Source organism: Peromyscus eremicus, chromosome 1 (assembly GCF_949786415.1).
Source record: "Peromyscus eremicus chromosome 1, PerEre_H2_v1, whole genome shotgun sequence".
In the NCBI taxonomy this organism is placed as follows: Eukaryota; Metazoa; Chordata; class Mammalia; order Rodentia; family Cricetidae; genus Peromyscus; species Peromyscus eremicus.
Window position 1 is genome coordinate 20531870 of NC_081416.1, and position 24346 is coordinate 20556215.

Sequence of the window (24346 nt, forward strand, 5' to 3'; positions counted from 1 at the left end):
TTCATAGGTGTTTAGTACAGGTAAACACATGCCACATTGCACTTGTGGAGGTCAGAAGAAAACCTTGGGTCAGTCCTCACCTTCTTCCTTGTTTGAGACATGGTCTCTTGGTTGTTTGCTGTGGCATATGCCAGGCTGACTGGCCTCAAGTTGCCAGGGATTCTCCTGCCTCCACCTCCTGTCTTGGTGTAGGAGTGCTGGGATCAGTGCTGTGCCCAGCTTTATGAGAGTTCAGGGGGTTCAAACTTAGATCCTCATGCTCAGGCACAAGTGGCCTACTGAGCCACTCCACAGCCTAGGTGAAGTTGGTTTTTGTTCTTGTTTTTTTTTTTTTTAACTTTTGTTAGTTGTGTTTTGTGTGTACATGAGTGTGTGCGTGTATGTGCATGTGGAAATCAGAAGGTGACTCTCAGGAATGGGTCTCTTCTTTACTGGGTGGACTCCAGAGATCACTCCTCAGGCTTGGCTGCTGGGGTTGAGGGGCACCCTTACCACTGAGCTATCTTGCTGACCCCCAGGTGTGATGATTTTCACTTGTATGCTTTGGAATCTGATTGCCTGGGTGTGTGCATCCCTTCTCATGATGCTTCACTGTGGCCATGGCCAACCTGACGTATGTGTCTCAGTTTCCTCATCTACAGAATGGGCGTAGGACTTAGTAACTGCTGCAGGGTTGGAGTGAAATGTCTGTTGTTATGCAGAGCTTGGTGTGTGGTGTTATGCCAATGTTAGCAGTATATTTTGATTTGATGCTGGGAAGGGTGAGGGCCAGCCTAGAGGGAGGTGATAATGAAGGCAAGCTTCAGTCTGTGTGCTGCTTATGGGCAGTTTGGACATTTCACCCCATGTATTACTTCAAGGACAGTGCCTTTCTGGAATGGCCTTTTGGGAGGGCGGCCAGTAGATGTTTTTACCTGAGCTCTGGTGGCTCAGGTCTCTGAGTCTTGGGGCCAGGTACCACAGAAAACTTTTGTCTTGACAGGTTGCAGCGAGACCTGGGCCTGGGCCATCTTGCTCGGTTTTTTGGAAGGGCAGTGACCTGTCTCCTGTCCCCTCATTCACAAGTGGTAGCAGCTGCTACCCAGACTCTCAAGGTACCACATCCTCCTCAGCACAGCCTTAGCTGGGGAAGCTGAGTCTGCTGCCCTGGCTCCCAGGCCACCCTGAATGCCTAGGTTGGTCCTGGGGGAGCCTCTCCCAGTGGGAGACACGCTTTGGGAGCTTCAAAAAGCAGCTGTTTGTGAGGGTGAATGAAATTGGGGGACTGCCTTGGAATAGACAGCCTGGGACCTCTCTTTGTAGGAGATCCTGAAGGAGTGTGTGGCTCCACACATTGCTGACATTGGCTCTGTGACCTCTTCAGCCTCAGGTCCTCCCCAGTACATCGCTAAGATGTTTAGGTGAGTCTACGGTGCCCCTGTTAGGAGGGCACAGAGTTCTCTCTGATGACCTGTGCTCCACTCACCGCTTTGGGCAGTGTACCCAGTACCAGGTCTCTGTAGGAGCGGGGTGAGTGCCAGACCTCTGCCTGAGCAGCTCCTGCCAGCTGGGCTGTGTTGGGTTTCAGAGGTACCTAGACAAGGAGAGGTGCCATACGGTGGGACGTCAGAGTGTGGCGCATGGGTCCCCGCCTCAGAGCTTCTGGACCTCGTAGCTGGGTTTGAAGGCAGCTCTGTTGCTTGCAAGCCCCAGGTATATCTGGAGCAAGGTCCTCTGGATCCTCATCAGTGGGAGAGCAGCAGCAGACATGTAGCTAGGAATTCAGTAAACAGAAACCACTGACCTTTGTGCTGGGAGATTCATATTAATCCCCTCTTACAGCTGGGAAAGGGAGGTCATCCAGCTCGTAAAAGGCTAACTGCTGGGCTGCCCTCAACACCTATGAGCAGTCATTTGAAGACATGGCTACAGGGTCCTGGGTCTATTTGTTTTCTGTCTTGGTTTGGTGCTCTGGTGACTAATTCAGAGGGACAGAGGCCAGTTCCTGTACATATGGCATGATGTTTCAGGAACCCTCCAGGAGTAAGACTCTTGATCTCAACTGCCCCTTGCCCACACACTGCTCCTTGTTGGCCCTTTCTGCCTAAAGTCCCCAGAGGCTCAGATATTGTGAGGCAGATGGGACCAGCCATGGTTACACAGAAAGGGTCTGAAGACTTTTCTCTCTGCTCAGGCCACCTGTTCCCAGCCATCCTCCCTCCTCAGGTCAGGTAGAGGAAGGTAGGACAGCAGCAGTACACAGGCTGAGGAGCCCAGTGCAGGTACGGGCCTCAGTTTCCTTATCTGAAAATGGGGCATATTGCTACCTACCTCAAGGGTTTCTCTTCAGGCAGTAGGAATATGTAACTAAACTCAGCATGTATACTTTCTGAGCATTAGCTGTCCACTTTGTCCTGCTGGGCCCCCTCCCCTATACAGGCTAGCTGAGGTCTGTGGGTCATGGTACCAGCACCGGGATTTCCTGGGATGATGTGACCGTGGCTCTGACTGTGCTGCTCCTTGGCAGGGCAGTGGAAGAGGGCCTGACATACCGGTTCCACGCGGCCTGGAGCTCCGTGCTGCAGCTACTGGGTGTCTTCTTTGAGGCCTGTGGGAAGCAAGCCCATCCTGTGATGAAGAAGGTGAGATGGGGGTGCCGGGCCAGGGAACTGGTGACACTTGGGTCCTTGGTCTGAGGACTCCTACCCAGGAAGAACATGTCTGCACTCTCTGACACCCCAATGTCGATAGTGCCCCAGCAGGTGCCTAGTACCGTGCCTCCAGAAAGGTGACGGACCACTGCCCATCCAGTTACCTTCGGGAGGCCCTGGCCCTTTTAGACTTTTAAAAATGTTTATTTATTTATTTATTTTAATGTGCATTGATGCTCTGCCTGCAAGTATATCTGTGTGAGGGTGTCAGATTCCCTGGAACTAGAGTTATAGGCAGTTGTGAACTGCCATCTGGGTGGGAATTGAACCCTGGTCCTCTGGAAGAGCAGCCAGTGCTCTTTACTGCTGAGCCATCTCTCCAGCCCTCCTTTGGAAAATTTTCAAAGGTTTATTTATATTATGAGTGTTTTCTTCTGTGTGTATGTATGTGTACCACGTGTGTGTCTGGTGCGCTGGGTGATGAGAAAGGGGGTCTTAGATTTCTTGGAACTGGAGTTACAGATGGTTTTGAGCCACTATACTGGGGCTGAGAACTGAACTCCAGTCCTCTGCAAGAGCATCAGTGCTCTTAACTGCTAAGCCATGTCTCCAGCCCTGCAGGTTTTAATTCTCTGAATGCTGTGTAACCGGTGAGTATAGTGTTGATGTTTTAAACAGCCTTAGGCCTCAGGATTTCTCCAGCCCAGGGTGAACTAGCTGAGTACTGGGAATCCAGAACAGACCCCAGGACAAAGAACAGCTGGTGGATCAGCTCCTGGGTCTCTCTCATTGCTTCTTCCCTTTGCTGTCAGGGTAATGGGAGCCACCTTGGAGAGGCCAGTCAGCCATGTCAGGCCCCTGATTGGTTAGGATTGGCAAACATGGCTTCCTGCCAAACAGGCAGGGCTATGAGAAGCAAGACTGGTTGGTCTAAGGGGAACTGGAAGGTACCACTCTGCCTCATCATTATATTTGCTCATAGTTGGCTGCAGGCCAGCCTTGGTCACACCTTCCATTCTTCAAGATAATTGGGATCTACATTTTTATGTGAACGTTCGTAGTTTTTCATGTTAAATGAAGCAGAGCTTTTTAAAGTCCTGGGCCTTGGAAAGAGATTGGACACACCATTGAGTAAATTGGGGCGTCAGTATGTGTCTCTGTGGAGCTTCATCTGTGCCCAGAATCTGGCTCCATCCTTTGGAGTGAAGCCTGGTCTAGACCGTGGATTCCTCTTCTGAAGATGGGTCTGAAGTGACATCAATAGGGAGTAAGGAGCCTTTTGATACCTCAGCTCCCATTCCCTGGGCAGCAGAAAAACTGCATTTTTGTTGTTTGTTACACTGAAGATTGAGCCCAGACCCTGAACATGCTAGGCAATTCCTCTGCTGCACTGTCACGCCTGGGCCTGCCATCATGTCCCTCTGTACCCTCTCTGTTCCAGTGCCTCCAATCGCTGTGTGACCTGCGTCTTTCCCCTCACTTCCCTCACACAGCAGCCCTGGACCAGGCTGTGGGGGCTGCAGTGACCAGCATGGGACCCGAGGTGGTGCTCCAGGCTGTGCCTTTGGAAATTGATGGCTCTGAGTAAGTGTGACCTGCTTGGTCTTCAGGAGCCCAGGAGACTCAGGCAGCTTGTGCCCTCCTAGGAAGGGTGTCCACTAATTGTCTGTGCAGAGGGCTCTTCAGTCTTCTGTCTGTTACCTCTTCTCACTGAGTCCTTCACCTCACAGGGAGACTCTGGATTTTCCACGGAGCTGGCTGCTGCCTGTCATCCGGGACCACGTTCGGGAAACGCGGCTGGGCTTCTTCACCACTTACTTCTTGCCCCTGGCCACCACTCTTAAGAGCAAAGGTACGGCGGCACCCTTGGCTCTGTGCCATCTAAGTCCCCTGCTCCCCACATCCAGGAGCCCCCGCTGGCGAGGTCAGAAAGGGCTGAGTCTGCCTTGGGCACTTGGCAACATTCCTCTGCAAAGCAGGGGATTGGCCAGCAAGGGTACTCCCTAGGGAGCCTCCACCCCTAGGTCTTGTTCTTCACTCTTGAGTCAAAAGAAAGAGTTCAAGCCCTTTAGGTAGGTTTTTCTCCCCATGGTTTATATGTGGACAGCTGGCATCTGTATCCCCAGGTTCTGTGTTACAGATTCAGTGAACTATGAACTAAAGATATGCCGGGGAGAAATCCCCTGAACACTATTGTATAACAGTTCTTCACTTGGTATTTCACTGTTGGGTTTGATGAGATATCTAGAAGTGATTTCAAGAACAGGGGAATAGAGGTTGCATACAAACACTAAACTCTTCTATACAGGAGACTTAAACATTCAAAGTTTCATATCCATGGGGATCCTACAGCTAATCCCTCGTGGATACTGAGGAAAAGCTCTATATACTGTTACAAACCTACAGAGGACTATGTTTATGTATATGGTTTCAAAGTCATGGATATCTGCCTGCTCTTACCTCCTGAATGCTGAGACTAAAGGCATGCACCACCACACCCTGCTACATCTGTAGTTTTCTAACAACAATGAGGGTCTTTTTTATTTATTTTTTGGTTTTTCGAGACAGGGTTTCTCTGTGTATCCCTGGCTGTCCTGGAACTTGCTCTGTAGACCAGGTTGGCCTAAAACTCAGAGATTTGCCTGCCTCTGCCTCCCAGGTACTAGGATTAAAGGTATTCGCACCACCCAGCAATGATCATTTTAATATACTTAAAAACCTCATTGTTGCCTCACAGATGGTGGCAACCTTGAACTCTGTGAGTTCAAGGCCAGTGTGGACTACATAGTGAGTTCCAGGACAGCCAGAAGTACATAGAGAAAATTGTCTTCTAATAACCGAAAAGTCACTAAAATGGGTGCTTATTCATATTACCTGTAAGCAGTGGGGATATTGGTTTGTTTTTTTGAGACAGGGTCTCATGTAGCCTTAAATTTGGTGAGTAATTGAGGATTACCTTGGATTCCTGAACCTTTTGCCTCAGTTTCCCGAGTTCGGGGATCATAGGTATCAACTCTCATGCCTAGATTCATAAAAATTATTTAGAATAATTACTGTTACAATTGATTTATTAGGGGTACTACCTACATTTGTATCCTCACTGTAGGACTTTTGGTTTTGGTAAAATGAGGCCAGTTGGCCATGGGGGTAGCTAGGGTCACACTATGTCTTTTTTACACCCTCTAGCAATGGACCTGGCCCAGGCAGGCAGCACAGTGGAGTCCAAGATTTATGACACACTCCAATGGCAGGTGAGGGTCAGCTGGGGAAGGAAGAGGGACGGAGCATGCTGGGGCACAAGTCACTGGGGACACTCTAATTTCCAAATTCCTCCCTCCCAGATCTGGACCCTCCTGCCTGGGTTCTGCACAAGACCCACAGATGTGGCTGCCTCCTTCAAAGGCCTGGCACGGACATTGGGCACAGCCATTAATGAGCGCCCAGACCTGAGGGTCACTGTGTGCCAGGCCCTACGCACTCTCATCACCAAGGGCTGTGAAGCAGGTAAGTGTGGGAGCTAGTTAGAAGATGACTGGGGTGCCGGCCTGCTGTGGCTCACATCTGCACTGCTACCATCACTGCTGCTGTCGTGATCCAGGAGGCTAACACTGGTCCTTGCCTCATACCTTTCTCCGAAGTGTACTGGCTGAAGGGGTTTAACAGGCGCTCGTGGCTGCCCGCCACCCGCGACAGCCACGGCAGAGCTTTGGATGCTGCGGTGGCGGAAGAATCACGAGCCATGGTTACCTTTTTAGAGCTTTATTAGGAGAGACAGAGACAGAGAGACCGCGCAGAGGACGGAGGGAGTATGGGGAGAGAGAGGGCGCACGCTTTTTAAGCTGGAACACCGTCGCAGGCTGATGATGTAATAAGGACATAATCCTTACACTGGCAGCTGCTGTGGATGATGCATTCAGCATCCAAACCTGGAGGCTCATGTTCTGTGTGCCCTGGCCTCAGCCTTTCCTGACAGAAGGTCCATTCTTATGGCTTCCTAGTCCTGCCAGAGGATCCCCTGAAAGGACCTGCTGGCCTGCCACCCAGTGACCACTGACTTACTATTAGCTCTGTCCCTTCAATGCAAACTTGGGTCCTCTTACCAGAGGCTGACCGTGCTGAAGTGAGCCGCTTTGCTAAGAACTTCCTGCCAATCCTCTTCAACCTGTATGGACAGCCTGTTGCAGCTGGGGAGGCAGCAGCCCCTCGCCGTGCTGTGCTGGAGACCATCAAAACTTACCTCACCATAACCGAGTCTCAGGTGAGTGCCGTGAAGGGAGGGATGCTGTTGGGTTGGAGAGGTCAAGACCCTACCTCCAAGCCTTGGGGAATGGGGGACTTTATACCACAGGTGTGGCTGGGCTGGGGGCTCCTAAACCGTGGGGATCGTGCTGTTATGGTCACTCTGTTTCTCTCTCCACTGGGGGCTGTCAGTTGGTGAATGGCTTCCTGGAAAAAGCCACCGAGAAGGTACTTGATCCTGCCAGCTCTGACTTCACCAGGTAAAGTACTCAGGGCTTCCTCCCTTGAGCTCGGGAGCCAGAGGGTACCTAGCAGAGGCCTTTGGATTCACTCTGGAAGTCTTGAAATATCAAATGTCCCAGCTGTTCTGAGAGGTGTGACTAGTTAATTATTATTAGAGGATGAAAGAGGATCTAGAGATAAATGGCCCAGGTTCAAATCCCAACTTCACCACTTCCCAGCTCATGTGGCATTGAACAAGTTACATACTCTGTACATACTCTGTACACTGGGTGTGGTAATAGTACCTGCAACATGGTTCTATGAGGACAGTGAAGTAGCTGTGAAAAGCCTAGAGCACTACCTGGTTCTCTGAGTGCTACGTTTACCATTCACAAAGGGAGGCCCATGTCCAACCCTGAGTGGGAGTAGCCTCTGCCCTTCTCCGGTTCTTTAAGCCCCTTCCTGTTTCCCACTCTGGCAGATTGTCTGTCCTGGACCTGGTTGTGGCTTTGGCTCCACACTCGGATGAAGCCGCCATCGGTAAGCTGTACTCTACCATCCGGCCCTACCTTGAGGTGAGCTCCTTACAACTTGTCTCTCCTGTTGTTGGTTTTTTTTATTCTTTTGGGGGGCCCGCCACCCAGCTCCCAAATAATCACACATGGAGACTCATGCTTTCTTATGAATGCCCAGCCTTAGCTTGGCTTGACTTGTTTCTTGCCAGCTTTTCTAACTTAAATTATGCTGTCTAGGTCAGGTGGTGGTGGTGCACGCCTTTAATCCCAGCACTTGGGAGGCAGAGGCTGGCAGAGTTTGAGGCCAGCCTGGTATACAAAGAGAGTTCCAGGACAGCCAAGACTGTTACACAGAGAGACCCTGTCTCAAAAAGTTAAAAAAAAAAAAAAAAAATTATCCTGTCTGTCTTTTGCCTCTGGGCTTTTGCCTTTCTTTTCTTCTTATTCTGGTTTGCTGTGTAGATGGGTGGCTGACCCCTGGAGTCCTGCTTATCCTGCTCCTCCTCCTTTCCTCCCAGATTTCTCCTCCTATTTATTCTCTGCCTGCCAGCCCCACCCACCCTTTCTCCTGCCTCGCTATTGACCATTCAGCTCTTTATTAGACCAGTCTGGTGTTTTAGACAATCAAAGCAACACAGCTTCACAGCATTCAACAAATGCATCATAGAAGAATGCAACATGCGGGGCAGTGGTGGCGCACACCTTTAATCCCAGCACTCGGGAGGCAGAGGCAGGCGGATCTCTGTGAGTTCGAGGCCAGCCTGGTCTACAGAATGAGATCCAGGGACAGGCACCAAAGCTACACGGAGAAACCCTGTCTCCAAAAAATCAAAACAACCAAAAAAAAAAAGAATGCAATACATCTTTGCATCATGAAACAAATGTTCCACAGCATGAACGAATGTAACACATCTTAAAATAATATTCTACAACAGTCTCTTTGTCTTCATCTCTTGCTACTTGCCCAGCTTGCACCCCAGCTACTCCGGAAGTGGCATCTCTTTCTGTTGTGCCCTGGCCATCTGTCACTAAGGTCTGCAGCTGTGTTCTAGCCTCCCTGCCGAGGTGTGTCTTGTATAACAAAGGCCATGCTCCTTTCCTGCTGCCATTTCCAGCCGGGGCCTCAGCCTCCAGGTCGGTCTGTCTTTCACCTCCCCAACTATAGCCTCCTCATCAGACTGTTCGTTTGTTTTTTGGACAAATCCATGTATCTCAGACTGGCCTCGAATTTCCTGTATAGTGGAAGTTGGCCTGGAGTGCCTCATCCTCCTGCCTCTACCTCCCAGGTGTTGTGATTACAGGTGTATACTACCACACCTACCCTTTATTTGGCTGATATTCAGAGTCCTAGATAAATCCTTTATTTTCTTTTTTTTTTTTTTTTTTTTTCCTGAGACAGACTTTCTCTGTGTAGTTTTGGTGCCTGTCCTGGATCTCGCTCTGTAGACCAGGCTGGCCTCAAACTCATAGAGATCTGCCTGGTACTGCCTCCTGAGTGCTGAGACTAAAAGCATATGTCACCGCTGCCTGGCTTTTATCTCTTTTTTTAAAAAATGTTTTATTTCATTTATTGTTTGTATGTGATGATGAGGGTAGGTGGATGTCTGGGGACAATTTAGTAGAATCGGCTCTCTCCTTCCACCTTATATGGGTACCAGGGATCTAACTCAGGTTGTAGGGCTCACACCATCAGGTAACAAGTACATTTACCTGCTGGACCATTTTGATGGTCTTTTTTTACTGGGTGGACCCAGATTCTCATGGATGCTGGGCCTGCACTCTGTGAGCCATCCCCACTACCCCCAGAGTCTTGTATACAGCGAGCCTGCCTATGCATTTGCTCATGCTGGCCCTATCTGAAATAATGCTGTGACTTACAGCTGTGCAGAGCTCAGCCCAATGTCACCCTCCTGAGCACCAGCTCCCCTATTCCCCTGCCAGTTTGTAAAGCAGCTATGAATTTGATGAATTTGCTTTGGGGAAGAATGTGCAGGTGGACACGGATGTCCAGGACAAGCTCCCGACTTCAGGAGGACATCTCAGGAAGAGTGCTGGGAACTCCTTCAGAATTACAAGGAGTCAGTGGGGTAGAGAGGAGAGTGCCCTGGCACATTCTGATGCCACCAGCCCAAGCTTGAGTATCTTGTTAATTTACTCATTTTATTTTTTTAGATTTATTTATCTTTATTTTATGTGTATGTTTTGCCTACATGGGTGTATGCACACCATATGTGCCTGGTGTCATGTCGATCAGAAGAGGGTAGCAGAGCCCCTGAAAGTTGTGATCTGAAGGTGGAGTTATAGACGGTTGTGAATTGCCGTGTGAATGCTGGGACTGAGCTGAGCCCTTTTAAGGACAAGTGCTTTCAGCTACTGCGCTGTTGATCAGCCCCAGCATCTGTTCTTTAGTGTGGTAAGAAGAATGGCTCAGTCTGGCCTTGACCCTGAAGCCATGGCTGCTGTTTCCAGACTGGCTTCTCTCTGAATCCCCTCTAGTGCTAGCCGCAGGAGATTCTTGGAGAATGTCACAGAATAGGGTGGAACCCAGTCCCCTTCCTTATTATCTCTGTGCCTTATTTGCCCCCTCAGAGCAAGGTCCATGGGGTTCAGAAGAAGGCCTACCGAGTACTGGAGGAAGTGTGTGCCAGCTCCCAGGGCCCTGCCGACCGCTTTGTGCAAAGCCACTTGGATGATCTGAAGAAGACTCTGTTAGACTCACTGCGGAGCACATCCTCGCCTGCTAAAAGGGTGAGGGCTGCAGGGCTGCCGACCCTGCAAGGGAGGAAGGGTGGCAGCAGGCAGACCCAGGGGAGCAGTGACACTGAGGGACCCCAGTGGTGCCTTTCTGCCCACAGCCCCGTCTGAAGTGCCTCATACACATTGTGAAAAAGTTGTCAGCTGAGCATGAGGACTTCATCGCTGCTCTCGTCCCAGAGGTAAGGGAGGGACACATGCATGCCATGTTTTGCTAGTTCGTTCTTTCTTTCTTTCTTCCTTCCTTCCTTTCTTCTTTCTTTTTTTTCTTTTTTTTTTTTTTAAGGATTTATTTTTATTTTTACGTGCATTGGTGTTTTGCCTGCATGTATGTCTCTGTGAGGGTGTTGGGTCCCCTGGAACTGGATTTACAGGCAGTTGTGAGCTGCCGTGTGGGTGCTGGGAATTGAACCCGGGTCCTCTGGAAGAGCAGCCAGTGCTCTTAACTGCTGAGCCATCTCTCTAGCCTTGTTTTGTGATTTCTTAAAGTATGGTTTCCAAGAGATGGTTGTGAAATGGGAGCTGTAATGGTGATGAGGATATGCTCCACTCACTCCCTGGGCATGTGTGGCTTACCCAGGCTGCCATGGCCTAAGCTAGCATGTGCTAACAAGGCTGTTCGGCCAGGTGATCCTGTGTACAAAGGAGGTGTCAGTGGGTGCAAGGAAGAATGCGTTCACTCTGCTGGTGGAGATGGGCCAGGCTTTCCTGCGATTTGGCTCCAGCCAGGAAGGTAAGACTGTGGGATACAAGCTGGGGTGGACACACTGCAGGCTAGAAGAAGACCCTTAAAGCCGCTAGTCTTAAGGAAAGGGTGGAGGGAACTCCTTACTCTGTTCTGCCTGTGGCCCTGAGTAGGCTGCTGCTCTAGGCCTGTGGTGCTCATCCCTGGGCTCCTGTCTTTAACTGTCCACTCTGCCCCCAGAGGCTCTGCAGAGATACCTTGTCCTGATCTATCCTGGACTTGTGGGTGCGGTTACCACAGTGAGCTGCAGCATCTTGGCTCTGACCCACCTCTTGTTCGAGTTTAAAGGTAAATGTTCCCTTGAAGGCCTGGGATGCCTTCATGGTAAAGAGTGCTCCAAAGGTCAGGACAGGGCGGTGCCAGAATGGGGAAAAGTGTCAGGAGGAGGGCGATCCAGAACCCAGCCCCGTCTGCTTCCCAGTCTCTTTTCCCACAGAGTTCTGTCCTCACACCTGCACCACCCGGCAGTGTACAGTCCCAGTATCCTGGGCCTTTTGTCAGATTGGAGGAGGCTGACCAGTCCCTGGGTCTTAGTTCTGGTCCCTCCTCTCACCAGCCACATGAAACTGAGTAACTTCACTTACCTCCTAGAATCTCTGTTAATCTCTAAACGGAAGACCATGGCCACTCCATGGGTGGTGATTCAAACTGTGTGAGACCACAGAAAGGCCCCCCTGCTCACATCTGACCTATGGGCGGGTCTTGGGTTCGGGTAGCTCTGGTATCTGACAGTGGCTCCTGTGCACAGGGCTGATGGGGACAAGCACAGTGGAGCAGCTCCTGGAGAATGTCTGCCTGCTGCTGGCTTCCCGCACCCGTGATGTGGTCAAATCTGCACTAGGCTTCATCAAGGTGGCTGTGGTGGTCATGGACGTGGTGCACCTTGCCAAGCATGTGCAGCTAGTGGTGAGGCTCCGTTTTCTTGACTGATGGAGGCCCCTGGGGTGCCAGTGTGGACCCCATGGGCCTTGGGTCCATTAGTTTAGAACATTTTCATTAGCCACTGTTGATTTGAGCGGCAGAAGGGCATTAAGGAGTGTGGGAGGGGATTGTAGGACAGTGCTGGCTGACAGAGATGACACAGTACCCACAGTGTCTCCTGTTACCCTGTGTCCCCTCCATAGACACCAGACCAAAGACCAAGGACAGAGCTCCTCCACATTGTACAGACAGAGAAACTGAGACCAGATACTCACTCTCAAGGTCTAGTCTCAGGGCTCAGACTGGGCTCTTCCTCTGCAGGACCTCTCTCCACCCCGCCTGCCGGGGCACGGATAAAAGGGACGCAGAGAGCCCCTGTGGGTTGTGTCTCCAGACTTGCCCAGGGGAGCCTCCCCCACACTCCCCGCAGTTGGACTAGTGTGCTCGCCTGCTGTCCTCATTTCTCACTCCCAGCTGGTTGGTTCACATGACACTTGCCATCCGCTTGCATGTTGCTCCTGAGTCAAGCCTTGACCTCAAGGAAGGGAGCAGAGATAGATGTCTTCCAAAAGCCTACAGCCTAACCGGGAACCAGAGATTTAAGAAATGGCTAGAGTGGAGATCTATTATATCTACCTATATTTAGAACTTATAATAAAAATCCCTTCAAAGGATATGTGGGGACCTTGTTCCCTGACCCCACTGGAGACCTTACCGATAAGAAGGTCTGCCACCCATACTAGGCAGGATGAGCATGACTGCATGATAGAAAGGAAACGTGAGACTATGAGATGCTGTAGAGTGTCTGGCGAAGTAGAGTGAGTGAATTAGGTGGTACCTTTATGGCTACTCGGCGATCAGGTAAGCCTGTGCCTCAGCTATAGCCTGTGCCTGTATTGGTAGTATCTGTCCCATCTAGTTGCTGTAAAGATCCATTGGAAGAACATGTGGAGAGTGTTGTCACCTTGAAAGGATGACCACAGATGTGTTATGAGGGAGGGCCTAGAGGAAAGGTGGGATTCCAAATTAAGCAAGCTTAGTTGAGCCAAGGAAGGGGTGAGCCGAGAACAGGACAGCTGGCACCTCCCCTCTTAGCTGGGCCCAGCTGTACTGTGCATTCATTGGTCTGGACAGCAAGGAAAGGTGGGCGGGGTGGAAGACATGCCATGCTCCTCCCTCTGACACCATGTGCTCTGCCTGCTAGATGGAAGCCATAGGGAAGTTGTCAGATGACATGCGACGGCACTTCCGAATGAAGCTTCGGAACCTGTTCATCAAGTTCATCCGCAAGTTTGGGTCTGTGCACTTGAATGGGGTAGAGTTGGGCTATGGGATTCTTAGTCTTTCAGGGGTCACAAGAAAGGCTTACCGCTTCCTGAACAGCTCCTGCCCCTGGGGAGGGATGCCTGGCAAGTACCTCTGAACAACCCTTCTCTGCCCCACTCAGGTTTGAGCTGGTGAAGGGTCTGCTACCTGCAGAATACCACAAAGTCCTGGTCAACATCCGCAAAGCTGAGACCCGGGCCAAGAAGCATCGTGCCCTGAGCCAGGCTGCTATGGAAGAGGAAGAAGAGGAGGAAGAAAAAGAGGAGCCTGTCCAGAGCAAAGGCGACAGGTAAGACCATGGCGCAGTCCTTGAGGCCCTAGTCTACCCTAGCCCCAAACCTGTCCTGGCAGTGCCTCAAGTCCCCACCTCTCCCAGGAGGGCTTAGGTGTTGGACTTCTCTAATTTAGCATCGAGGAGATTTTGGCTGACTCTGAGGATGAAGATGAGGAAGAGGAACGAGGCCAGAGCAAGGAGCAGCGGAAGCTGGCACGGCAGAGAAGCCGAGCATGGCTGAAGGAAGGTGGTGGGGATGAGCCCCTCAATTTCCTGGATCCCAAGGTGGCCCAGCGAGTCCTTGGTGAGCAAGAAACAACTGACGGAGCTCTGAGCCCAGAGTGGACCTGCCGTGTTGCTGGGTTCATGGGTGGTAGGCAGGGGTTGGTGTCTGAGCGTAGCCTATGGGCAGGGCTAAAAGGCCCCTAGTTGGGAGCTTTGGTGTGTGTGGGTTCTGAAGGAAGAAGGTATGAGTTGTTAGGACTGGCCTACCACCACCTCATGCCAATCTTCTTCACTAGCCACCCAGCCTGGACCCAGGCAGGGCAGGAAGAAGGACCATGGCTTCAAGGTGAGCGCTGATGGCCGGTTGATCATACGTGAGGAGGAAGATGGGGACAAGGTGGAGGAAGAAGACGGCGCTAAAGGTGGGGTCCCGTCCCCCCAACCCCAGGAACAGCTGCTCCGGCAGCTAGGGCTAGGGCTGTGCTGGCCTGATACTCATGTATTCACTGGGGGCTCTTAGCCTGTTCACACAGTGACCAGGTATTGAGGAAGCATAGGGAATAGATCTGAGCTTACATCTAAGGTCACTCCTGAGCATTCTGACTCCTCAGATTTTTCCTGACCATGCTAAACATTTTTATTTCATATACTATCTATACCTATTTATTAATTTACCTATGACCTTTTTTATGCAGTGTACATACATATAATTTAAACCAGACTTGGAGGAAACTCCCCGTACTGTGGCAGATGTGGTCATCTCCTCTGCTTCTTTTTCCTTATTCCTTTTTGTTGTTGTTGTTGTTTTGAGACAAGATTTCTCTGTGTCCTGGAACTCACTCTTTAGACAAGGCTGGTCTCGAACTCACAAAGATCTATGTCTCCACCTCCCAAGTGCTGGGACCAAAGGTGTGCGCCACCATGCCCGGCTTCCTTATCCTTTTTGTTGTTCGGTTTGGTTTGGTTTTTAATAGAAACTGGCTGAGCCCTGTAGCTGATTTAGAGCAAGAGCCAGCCTATGGGGTACTTCTAACTTCAGAACATCTGTGTTGTACAGCTGTCCCTCCGGCAGGACCACTCAACACATTTAGTAGTCTCTCCATGTCCTCTCCACACCCGTGTCTTTTAAAAGAGTGTCAGCCTTCCCAAACTGAGCATGCACTTGTCTAGAATGCGTGAAGCTCTTGATTCTGTCCCTATTTCTGTGGGGACAAGTGTCTGCCTTCTGGTTTCTTTGGATCTCACTACTTAGCTCTGGCCGTTGACTCTCCTGCCCTCCTGACTGTTGCTCATACAGCTCCTCCACCCGTCGCTCGTCCGCTGCTTGTCTGTCTAGCTCCTGTCTATGCTTGATATAAATGGGGCTTGTGCTGTTCCTTCGGCCGTCTCTTCTCTGCTCCCTCCCGGCCTTTGTACTCTTCAGGCTCTTGTGCACTTGGTGACCACTAACTGGGGGGGATGCCCCTCCCCCTCTCCCTGCCTTTCCAAGCCCCTCTGTTCTGTAGGATCCTGTGCTGGTCCTTTGTAGCTTCTCCAGGGTCCCTTAGCCACTAGGCCTCATCCCCACAGAACTCCTACGAGGCAACTGTCCTCCTTCTGTACATCACAGGCTGGCTCATTTTCTTGCATGCTGGGGGCTGAACCCAGCCCATGGCACGTGCTCCGACAGTGCTCCACTGAGCGGTGCTCCACTGAGTAGTGCTCCACAGAGCTCCATTCCCAGCCCAACACGTGCTGTCTTTATTGTCCTGTGGCTGTTGCTTTGCTTTGCTGGAATCTCTTCCCTGCAGATGGTCAGATTCATACTTCTCTTATTCCCACTTGGTGCCAGTATGCAGAGTGGGCAAAATGCTTTTGGAGTAGGAGGGTAGAATTGTCCTTTTGCTAAGTGGGGACATGTATGGGGTGGGGCTGACTCCCAGGAGTCTAGGTGCTTTCCTTGAGTCACTCACATCTTGAAGGGGCCGTATGGTCTGGGAGTGGAGGGAGCAGTTTGATCTCCCATGGAAAGAGGCCACGGGTCTGAGGAGGGCAGTTTTCTGGCGCTGGAGTTGATGTCCCTTCTCCCTGCTATGCCAGGAGGGGGTGTTGTCTTTCTGCTGACACAGCAGCTGCACCTGAACCTACTGCTGTTTCAGCCAGCAATTGCGGCTCTCAGCCAGTGGCCCGGGTCGGGGGGCTTTCACTTCCTGTCGGATCCACCTTCCACCACTGCCACCAAATGTAGTTTTTAACTAAATCTCCATGGTTCTATTTATCACTAAGACTCAGGAGTCAGAGGCTGCGGTGAACACCTGCTAGTTCAGAGAGGTTGAGAAGCAACTAACTGACCTTCCCTCTTCTCTGGTGTTTCAGAAAGAGAGCATCCTTCTGCTCTGCCAAACCAAAAAAGACCTCCACACTCTAAGTCCCTCCCTACTACTTCCTGTGTGTCTCTTTATTCATCTCCAGGCTCTCTCTGACTCTCTAGGATAACTTTCTGTCAACCAATTGCTGGCTCTGCCTCCTGACCCAAGGTTGATTTTATTTAATTAACACAAATGCAGACTTGGGTTCACGGTGTGATTGAATATCCTACACCAAGGGAGCAGGCAGTAAGGTTAGGGACGCCCGAGTGCTCATGAGCCTGTCTGCTTCTGACTCCAGGGGAAGATGAAGAAATGATTGATGACTTGATGGAAGATGCTGGTGTCAGAAGTGTGAGTAATTTGTGGCCTCATCCTGGCCCACAGCCCCCATACCCCAATCCTCACACACACACACACTGCATCTGCCCAACTCCCTCAGTGTTTAAGATTGCTGGGGCAGTATGGATGGGCATGTAAAGTGAATCAGATTAGAGCTTGGCATGTGATGAACTTCCCCACGTGCCTTCTGGTAAACTAGGAGCTAATTTATAGAAGAATGTATCAGAGGGCTGGAGTGGTGGCTTAGTGGTTAAGAGGACTTCTCGCTCTTGGAGAGGACCTGGATTTGGTTCCCAGCACCCACATATTGGTTTACAACTATCCATAACTCCAGTGCCAGGAGATCCAACACCCTTTTCTGGCCTCCATGGGCATCAGACACACCTGTCATATACATACATATATATATATACAGGCAAAATACTCATACAAATAAAATAAAAACAAATAAATCTTAAAAAAATAAAAAAAGAAGCAGAAGAAGAAGAATGTATCAGAGTGTAGAATTCCATTTGGAGAACTGAGTGAAAACCAGGTCGGAAAGTCAGGAGTGAAGAGGGTGAGGAGGAGCAAGAGCCTTCTCAAGGATGCCCTGGGGTAGTCATTTGTGCCTCTGTCCACACCTGTGTGACCCCCCCCCCCCCCTCCACAGACCATTCCAGTGTGGCCCAGCTCTGCTTAGCAGGGCTCTTTCCCTGGCCTGGGTTCTGCCCTTCCCAGGCCCCCTCAGTCTTAGTCTAGTCTCACTTTCCATGCAGTAGGAAGCTGTGAGTAAGCCTGTCCCTGGGCCCAGGGTTCCATGTAGAGTCCTTGGTGTGTAGAGAGCTTGGCACTTGGGGATGCTCAATGAGCCATAGCTGCCCTTTATGATCATTGTTTATTTTCCCAGAAATTATTCTGGTTGAGTCCTCTCTGGCTTTTCTGAACCCTTCCTGGGGGGCTGGCGATCTCTTGACAGCTGCCTTTTATTTCTGGCCAGCAAGGACTGGCCATGGTCTCTGTAGATGGCCCTCAGCTCAGAGCTGGCAAGATTAGACACCTTTCCTTGAGGCAGTAAGAGGGTTCTAGGGGTGACTGCATTAGTGGTTGGCTCCTGACAAGTCAGCGTCGGCCACTAACAACCCAAGGCTCTCTGTTTGGCAGTTGCTGAGTCTTCTTGGGCACATGGTTCTGGGAGCATGAGATGTTAGGGGGTAAGGCATTCTCAGTGGAAGACCAGTTAGTGGGCTAGCCTCAGCTATGCACCAGTGGAACTAGGGTAAAGCTCAGCCATCATCCTCTGTTGTGCAGCCAAAGCCCCACATGTCCAGTTTCTGGTACTCGCTAGATATCCATAGTTCTGTGTTACAGACAGTGGATCTGGCATCCATATTCCTGGACACATGTTCAGCCTGATCTTTTGACCTGGCATCCCTGGCCCTCAGCTCACCTAAAGACTCATAAAGCTTCCAGGCTGGTGTCACAAACCACAGGATAGGAACAAGCTTTGGGAACTAGGTTTCACCTGGATGACCCACCCACACCCCAACCCACTGTATGGTGTGCTTACTTGATTGCTAATGCCTAAGCCCAAATATCCCCGTGGGCTGCCTTGTGGCTGGTCCTCCTTCCTTCCTATGCATCCCTAACGTTGGCGCCAGGCATGCAGTAGGTGCAGTAAGAAGTATTAGCATGTGCTGTGTCATATTGGATGAGTCCATGTGTCCCATTGACTTACAACTTCTGTGAACCTATTGTCAATTGAAGGACTGTAATGAATAGCTTGGTCCAGCATCTCCCACCTACCCAGGGACTAGAGAGGGAAAGAGGCAGTCAGAGAGGCTTGGAACCTTGCTTGCCTATGAGAAGACAAGGACCTGACAGCAGCAGCCTCCTTTAATAGCTCCAGGGTATGAAGTTCAGTGTGAAGAGGGAAGTCCAGTTGTCAGAATGTGGGCGAGATTGTATGATGGGAGATAATCACTCCCCTTGTGGGCTTGCATTTCCCGTGCAACTGGGGATGAGAGCTTGGCAGAGGGCCTTGTCATCAAGGCAGGTCAGTGCTTCTGTCCCTGCCCTTAGTATCGTGTAGTCTGAAGGATGTAGGGCATCCTTTGCTTACTGACTCCCTGCTTGCTGCCTCTTTCTATAGAAAAAGAAGCTTAAGCGGCAGAGGGAAGATGAGGAGGATGAGCTGGAGATCCCGCCTCGGTACCAAGGTGAGGTATCCTTTCTTTTCATGGGACAGACAGTTTCCCTTCACCTGCATCAGGCTGGGGAATTATAGAGAGGGAAGCAGAGCCATGAAGTTGCTGCACTCAATTACACAGATTGGCTGATCTAACACTCAGGACTAGGCTAGGGGACCAGGAGATATGGGCCTTAGAGAACCTAAGAGTTAGGTTTGTGCATAGTAAATCTAGCCCTTCTGGCAAGCTCCTCCCCACCCAGCCATCCTTCCCTGAGATTTGTGAAGTGTTAGCCTCTCTTGTATGCTCCAAGATTAGAACTCTGGTCAAAGGGTTCCTCTCTAGCAGCAGGGTGGCTCCTCTGCTGCCTGAGGTACACCATAGGGCTCTGCCCTGGGTTTCTGCCATAAAGCATCTGGAGATCCAGAGCTATGGGGGTAGTCTCTCATTCTTTTTTTTTTTTTGTTTTTGGAGACAGGGTTTCTCTGTGTAGTTTTGGTTCATGTCCTGGATCTCGCTTTGTAGACCAGGCTGGCCTCGAACTCACAGAGATCCACCCAGCTCAATCTCTCATTCTTGTAGCAGTATGTCCTCTGGGTCCCATGTCATACTAACCCTACTGCAGGACCTATGACTTCTGTCCGGGCATTCAGAGCCTGGCTCCCTCCTGTACTAAGATGATATTGTGGGCAAAGGACATTATAATCCATGGGACAAGAAGCCTGGGCTCAGGACAACTTGCCCAGCTGTTACTTATCTGTGTGACCTTGTTCTGTCACACTGCTGGAGTTCCAGATTCATGTCTTGAGATGCATTGCAGGATTCCATCCATGACTTTTGAAGTCCAGGCCAGAAGTGGCAAGCTGACCCTGGGCAAGTTTTCTTGCCTCGATTATCTCTAGTTTTCACCTGCACAGTGGGGTAGATGCTTCTGTACCAGAGTCAGAACAGGGTGGAGCATGGGAAATGCCCCGTCCACAGGCAGGGGTTAGGAGTTTTACAGGTAGATCCTGTGTAACTTTGGAGAATGTGGGTCATTTATATCAGTACAGAGCATATGTGTTCCTGGGAGTCACTGGGTAGTGTCTCTTCAAGGGAGCACTTTAGTCATTGCTTGCCAGGATATGGAACCAAATTCCTTGTCTTCTGTCCATCATCTTCCCAGAGGCCCTTTGAGAGAGGTACTTCCTGCCTCCCAGAGGAGGGTCACTCTGACTCTGCCTGATTTGTGATCTTTGTGCTTCTCCATAGCTGGAGGCTCTGGCATCCATCGCCCTGTGGCCAAGAAGGGTACGCCTGGAGCCGAATACAAGGCCAAGGTGAGAGCTGTGGGCAAGGTGTGGGCCTCCTGGTACCAGGAGGATGATGGAAGGGCAAGGAAGAACTGTGCCCATCACCACCCTGGGTGCTTTTTTGAGTCATACAGGGCAGAAAAGACAAGGAGCACTTAGGGCATGTGGCATTTGAAGTTGGGGCCCTTGACAAATGGCCTTAGAGACAGAGAAGCCTGTTGATGTCATCTGAAGGAGAAAATGAAGGGGAGAGGGCGAACATTAAGCTAGTTGAAATCAGGGACAGGGAAGGGACCCCACACTCTGACTGACTCTGACTTTGGGATTTTGATTTTTGTTTGTTTTTGCTTTTACTGTTCCTCTGGATGAGCAGAAAGCAAAGGGTGATGTGAAGAAGAAGGGCCGGCTTGATCCGTATGCTTACATCCCACTCAACAGAACCAAGCTCAACCGCAGGTATGGTGACGTGTGAGTTAGTAGGCTCCACACAGGGCAGGGTCTTTCTTACTCAGGTCTCTTGTGGTTATTTATTTTGTGTTATGTATGTGAGTGCCTGTGCCTCTTGTGTATGAATGTGAAGGTTGTTTCTGTTGCTCCTTACCTTATCCTCTGTTGAGGCAGTTCTTATCTCTGTACCTGGTACTCAGTGACTGTCCAGTCCCCAGCACCCCTGAGATTGCAGATGCAGCCACCACACCTGGCTGTTTACACGGATGCTGGGGATCCCACCTTGTGCAGTAAACGCTTTACCCACAAAATACTACCCAGCCCCGTTTTTATTTTATTTTTTATATTCATTGTTTTGTGTGTTGTAGCTAGAGTTTTTCTCTCTGGGTCCCGACAGTCCCGTAGCCCATTTATAAAATAAACATACAGACGCTTATATTATTTAAACTTTTTGGCCATTAGCTCAGGCCTACCATTGTCTAGCTCTTACTCTTATACTCAGCCCATTTCTGTTAATCTATATGTCACCACGTATTCCATGGTTTTACCTGCTGCCTTTACATGATGCTCCCTGGACGGCTGTCTGGCATCTCCTCCTCTCCGCTTTCCTGTTCTCCCAATTCTCCTCTCTGCTAGTCCTGCCTATACTTCCTGCCTGGCTACTGGCCAATCAGTGTTTTATTTATCAATCAATCAATCAATCATCCACAGCAGTGTGTGTATGTGAAAGACAACTTGTATGAGTCAGCTCTCCTCCCATCATGTGGGTTCCAGGGATTAAACTAGGGTCATCAAGCTTGACAGCAAGTGTCTTTACCAGCTGAACCACTGGGCAACCCCCTTATTTTTATTTTATTTGTATTTATTTATTTATTGGATTTTTTTGAGACAAGGTTTCTTCTCTCTGTGTAACCCTGACTGTCCTGGAAGGTGATTTAAGACCAGGCTGTCATCAAACCTAGAGATCTGCCTGCCTCTGCTTCCCACGTGCTATGCAATACCACTGCCCAGCTTTATTTTATTTTATTTTTTTCAGAGCTGAGGACCAAACCCAGGGCCTTGCGCTTGCTAGGCAAGCACTCTACCACTGAGCTAAATCCCCAACCCCCTCCAGCTTTATTTTTTAACATTTACTTACATGTACAGTATTGTTAACCTGAACTCTGTGTGTGTGTGTGTGTGTGTGTGTGTGTGTGTGTGTGTGTGTGTGTGTGTTTATGTGTGTGTATGTTTATGTTATGTCATATGCCTGTCCCATGTTGCTGTTATTGGCCTCAATCTTACTATCTAGCCAAGGCTGGCCTGTTGTGAAATATTATTTTAACCGTGTAAAGGTGTCTTACATTTGTTTCTGCTGCTTTTGTTAATGACGTAAAGACATGTTTCATTTGTTTGATTAAATAAAATTAACTTGAGGTCAGGAGGCTGAGTCAGCAACTAGCTGATAGGAAGTGGTAGAGAGGAACTAAGTGTAGCTAGGGTTCTTTTTTTTTTTTTTTTTTTTTTAAGATTTATTTATTTATTTTGTATACAGCATGTATGACCAGAAGAGGGCACCAGATCTCTTTACAGATGACTGTGAGCCACCATGTGGTTGCTGGGAATTGAACTCAGGACCTCTGGAAGAGCAGTCAGTGCTCTTAACCTGAGCCATCTCTCCAGCCCGTAGCTAGGGTTCTTAATTGGGGGTGGGGTAAGCAGCAAGATGCCCCCCTTTTTTTAGGAGACATGAGCAAGGAGAGAAGGTTAGCTACTTGCTATTCATCCTCTCTGAGCAAGCAGAATTTACCTCAACCTTTGAATCTTGCCTTCTATAGAAGGATAGAGATTTAGTAAAGTTTCCTTTAGCAGCCATGGTAGAGCCGGTGCCTGGGGGAACAGAATTCCCACCTGGCTGCAGCCAGTGTGGCCAAACTGAACCTGCTGCTGGTAGCTGCAGAGTTGCAGTTGCTGCTTGGAACAGCAGTTGCTTAAGGGCAGCCACTGTATTGAATGCAAAACAACATTTGGCGCTCCACATTGGGTGCCAAAATGTAGTTTTTATTTATTTTTTTGTTTTTGTTTTTTTAAACTCTTTGGGGGCCCACCACCCAGCTCTCAAATAAACACACGGAAACTTATTCTTACTTATGGATGCCTGGCCTTAGTGTACCTTGTTTCTAGCCAGCTTTTCTTAACAAATTATCCCATCTACCTTTTGCCTCAAGGGTTTTGTCTTTCTCTATTTCTTTATTCCTTTTTTTCCTTCTTACTCCGTGGCTGGCTGGGTGGCTGGGTGGCTGGGTGGCTGGCCCTTGGTGTTCTCTCTCCCTTTTTTGCTCTTCCCTCATCTCCTCCTATTTATTCTTTCTGCATGCCAGCCCCGCCTATTTCTCTCTCCTGCCTAACTATTGGCCATTCAGCTCTTTATTAGACCAATCAAGTGTTTTAGACAAGCAAAGTAACACAGCTTCACAGAGTTCAACAAATGCAACATAAAAGAATGCAACACATCTTTGCATCATTAAACAAATGTTCTACAACATAAATGAATGTAACACATCTAAAACTAATATTCCACAACACTGGCCTTGAACCCTTTTTTTTTTTTTTTAAGATTTATTGGCCAGGCAGTAGTGACAAACACCTTTAATCCCAGCATTCAGGAGGCAGAGGCAGGCAGACCTCTGAGTTTGAGGTCAGTCTGGTCTATAGAGTGAGTTTTGGGACAGCCAAGGCTACACAGAAACCCTGTCTTGAAGGGGGAAAAAAAGATTTATGTATTTGTGTGCGATTATGTACACATGAGGGCAGTTTCTGGGGAAAGCCAGAAAAGGGTATCGGGTACCCTGAAGCTAGAGTTACAGGTAGTTGTGAGCCACTAAAGGTAGATGTTGGGAATTTAATTTGGATCCTCTGTAAGACCATTATGTGCTCTTAACCTTGAGCCATGTCTGCAGCCCCCTGACCTTGAACTCTTGATCTTCTTGAATTAGACTCTCAGGTGCTAGGGTTACAGGAGTGAGCTACTATGCCTTGCTTAACTACCTTTTAGAACCCAATCGTGGGCTGGAGAGATGGCTCAGAAGTTAAGAACACTGGCTGTTCTTCCAGAGGTCCTGAGTTCAATTCCCAGCAACCACATGGTGGCTCACAACCATCTGTAATGAGATCTGGTGCCCTCTTCTGGCCTGCAGGGATACATGCAAACAGAACACTGTATACATAATAAATAAATAAATCTTTACAAAAAAAAAAAAAAAAGAACCCAATCGTGGGGATGGAAAATTTGGCTTATTGGTTAGGAATATTTGTTGCTCTTGCAGAGGACCCAGGTTCAATTCCCAGCACCCACATGGCAGCTCACAATCATTTGTAACTCCGGTTCCAGGGGATCTGATACTTTCTTCTAGCCTCTGCAGGCACTAGGCACACATGTTGTATACTTGCACACATGCAAGCAAAACATTCAAACGCATAAAATAATCTGAAAATTAAACAGTGAAAACTTGTCAGATATTCCTTCTTTGGAGCCCCTCTCCTTCGTATGAATTTCTCCCTTAAATCCAAACATTCTCTCTTCTTCTCTTTTTGTTTTTTGTTTTGTTTTGGTTTGGTTTGTTTTTTGTTTTTGTCCGCCCCGCCCGGGCTCTCTCTTCTTAAAAATAAAATAAATCATGATCTTAGGTCACAGAGATTCTGGAATATATACGTTCTACATAGTCACTATCTTTAATAGTTTTCCATAATTTGCTTTTCTGATCTTCTTGGAAGATTATTTTACTTTGACTATTAAATGGGACTTTTTGGTATAGGTGTGGGGACCATATGAGGTGTGTAAGAGTGCTTGCAAATGTTATATTCCTAGGGAAATGGGTTCCAAATGGAATTCACAGGGAGGCATGTGCAGATGGGCCTTTTG

The 24346-nt window shown here is 49.3% G+C and overlaps 1 protein-coding gene across 1 annotated transcript in view; it reads left to right on the forward strand.

The window, feature by feature from the left end:
• Rrp12 (ribosomal RNA processing 12 homolog) overlaps positions 1-24346 on the forward strand; it is a 39493-nt gene that overhangs the window by 14352 nt on the left and 795 nt on the right. Inside the window, exons 11-33 of the mRNA XM_059258112.1 lie at positions 983-1094; positions 1303-1400; positions 2507-2621; positions 4072-4214; positions 4361-4482; positions 5817-5881; positions 5972-6134; positions 6734-6888; positions 7062-7129; positions 7573-7666; positions 10196-10354; positions 10462-10542; positions 10988-11093; positions 11286-11393; positions 11854-12011; positions 13231-13322; positions 13474-13641; positions 13761-13930; positions 14148-14273; positions 16498-16550; positions 18670-18736; positions 19958-20025; positions 20372-20454. Of these exons, the coding sequence (XP_059114095.1) occupies positions 983-1094; positions 1303-1400; positions 2507-2621; positions 4072-4214; positions 4361-4482; positions 5817-5881; positions 5972-6134; positions 6734-6888; positions 7062-7129; positions 7573-7666; positions 10196-10354; positions 10462-10542; positions 10988-11093; positions 11286-11393; positions 11854-12011; positions 13231-13322; positions 13474-13641; positions 13761-13930; positions 14148-14273; positions 16498-16550; positions 18670-18736; positions 19958-20025; positions 20372-20454 (2574 nt within the window). The remainder of the gene's footprint in view (positions 1-982; positions 1095-1302; positions 1401-2506; positions 2622-4071; positions 4215-4360; positions 4483-5816; positions 5882-5971; positions 6135-6733; positions 6889-7061; positions 7130-7572; positions 7667-10195; positions 10355-10461; positions 10543-10987; positions 11094-11285; positions 11394-11853; positions 12012-13230; positions 13323-13473; positions 13642-13760; positions 13931-14147; positions 14274-16497; positions 16551-18669; positions 18737-19957; positions 20026-20371; positions 20455-24346) is intronic.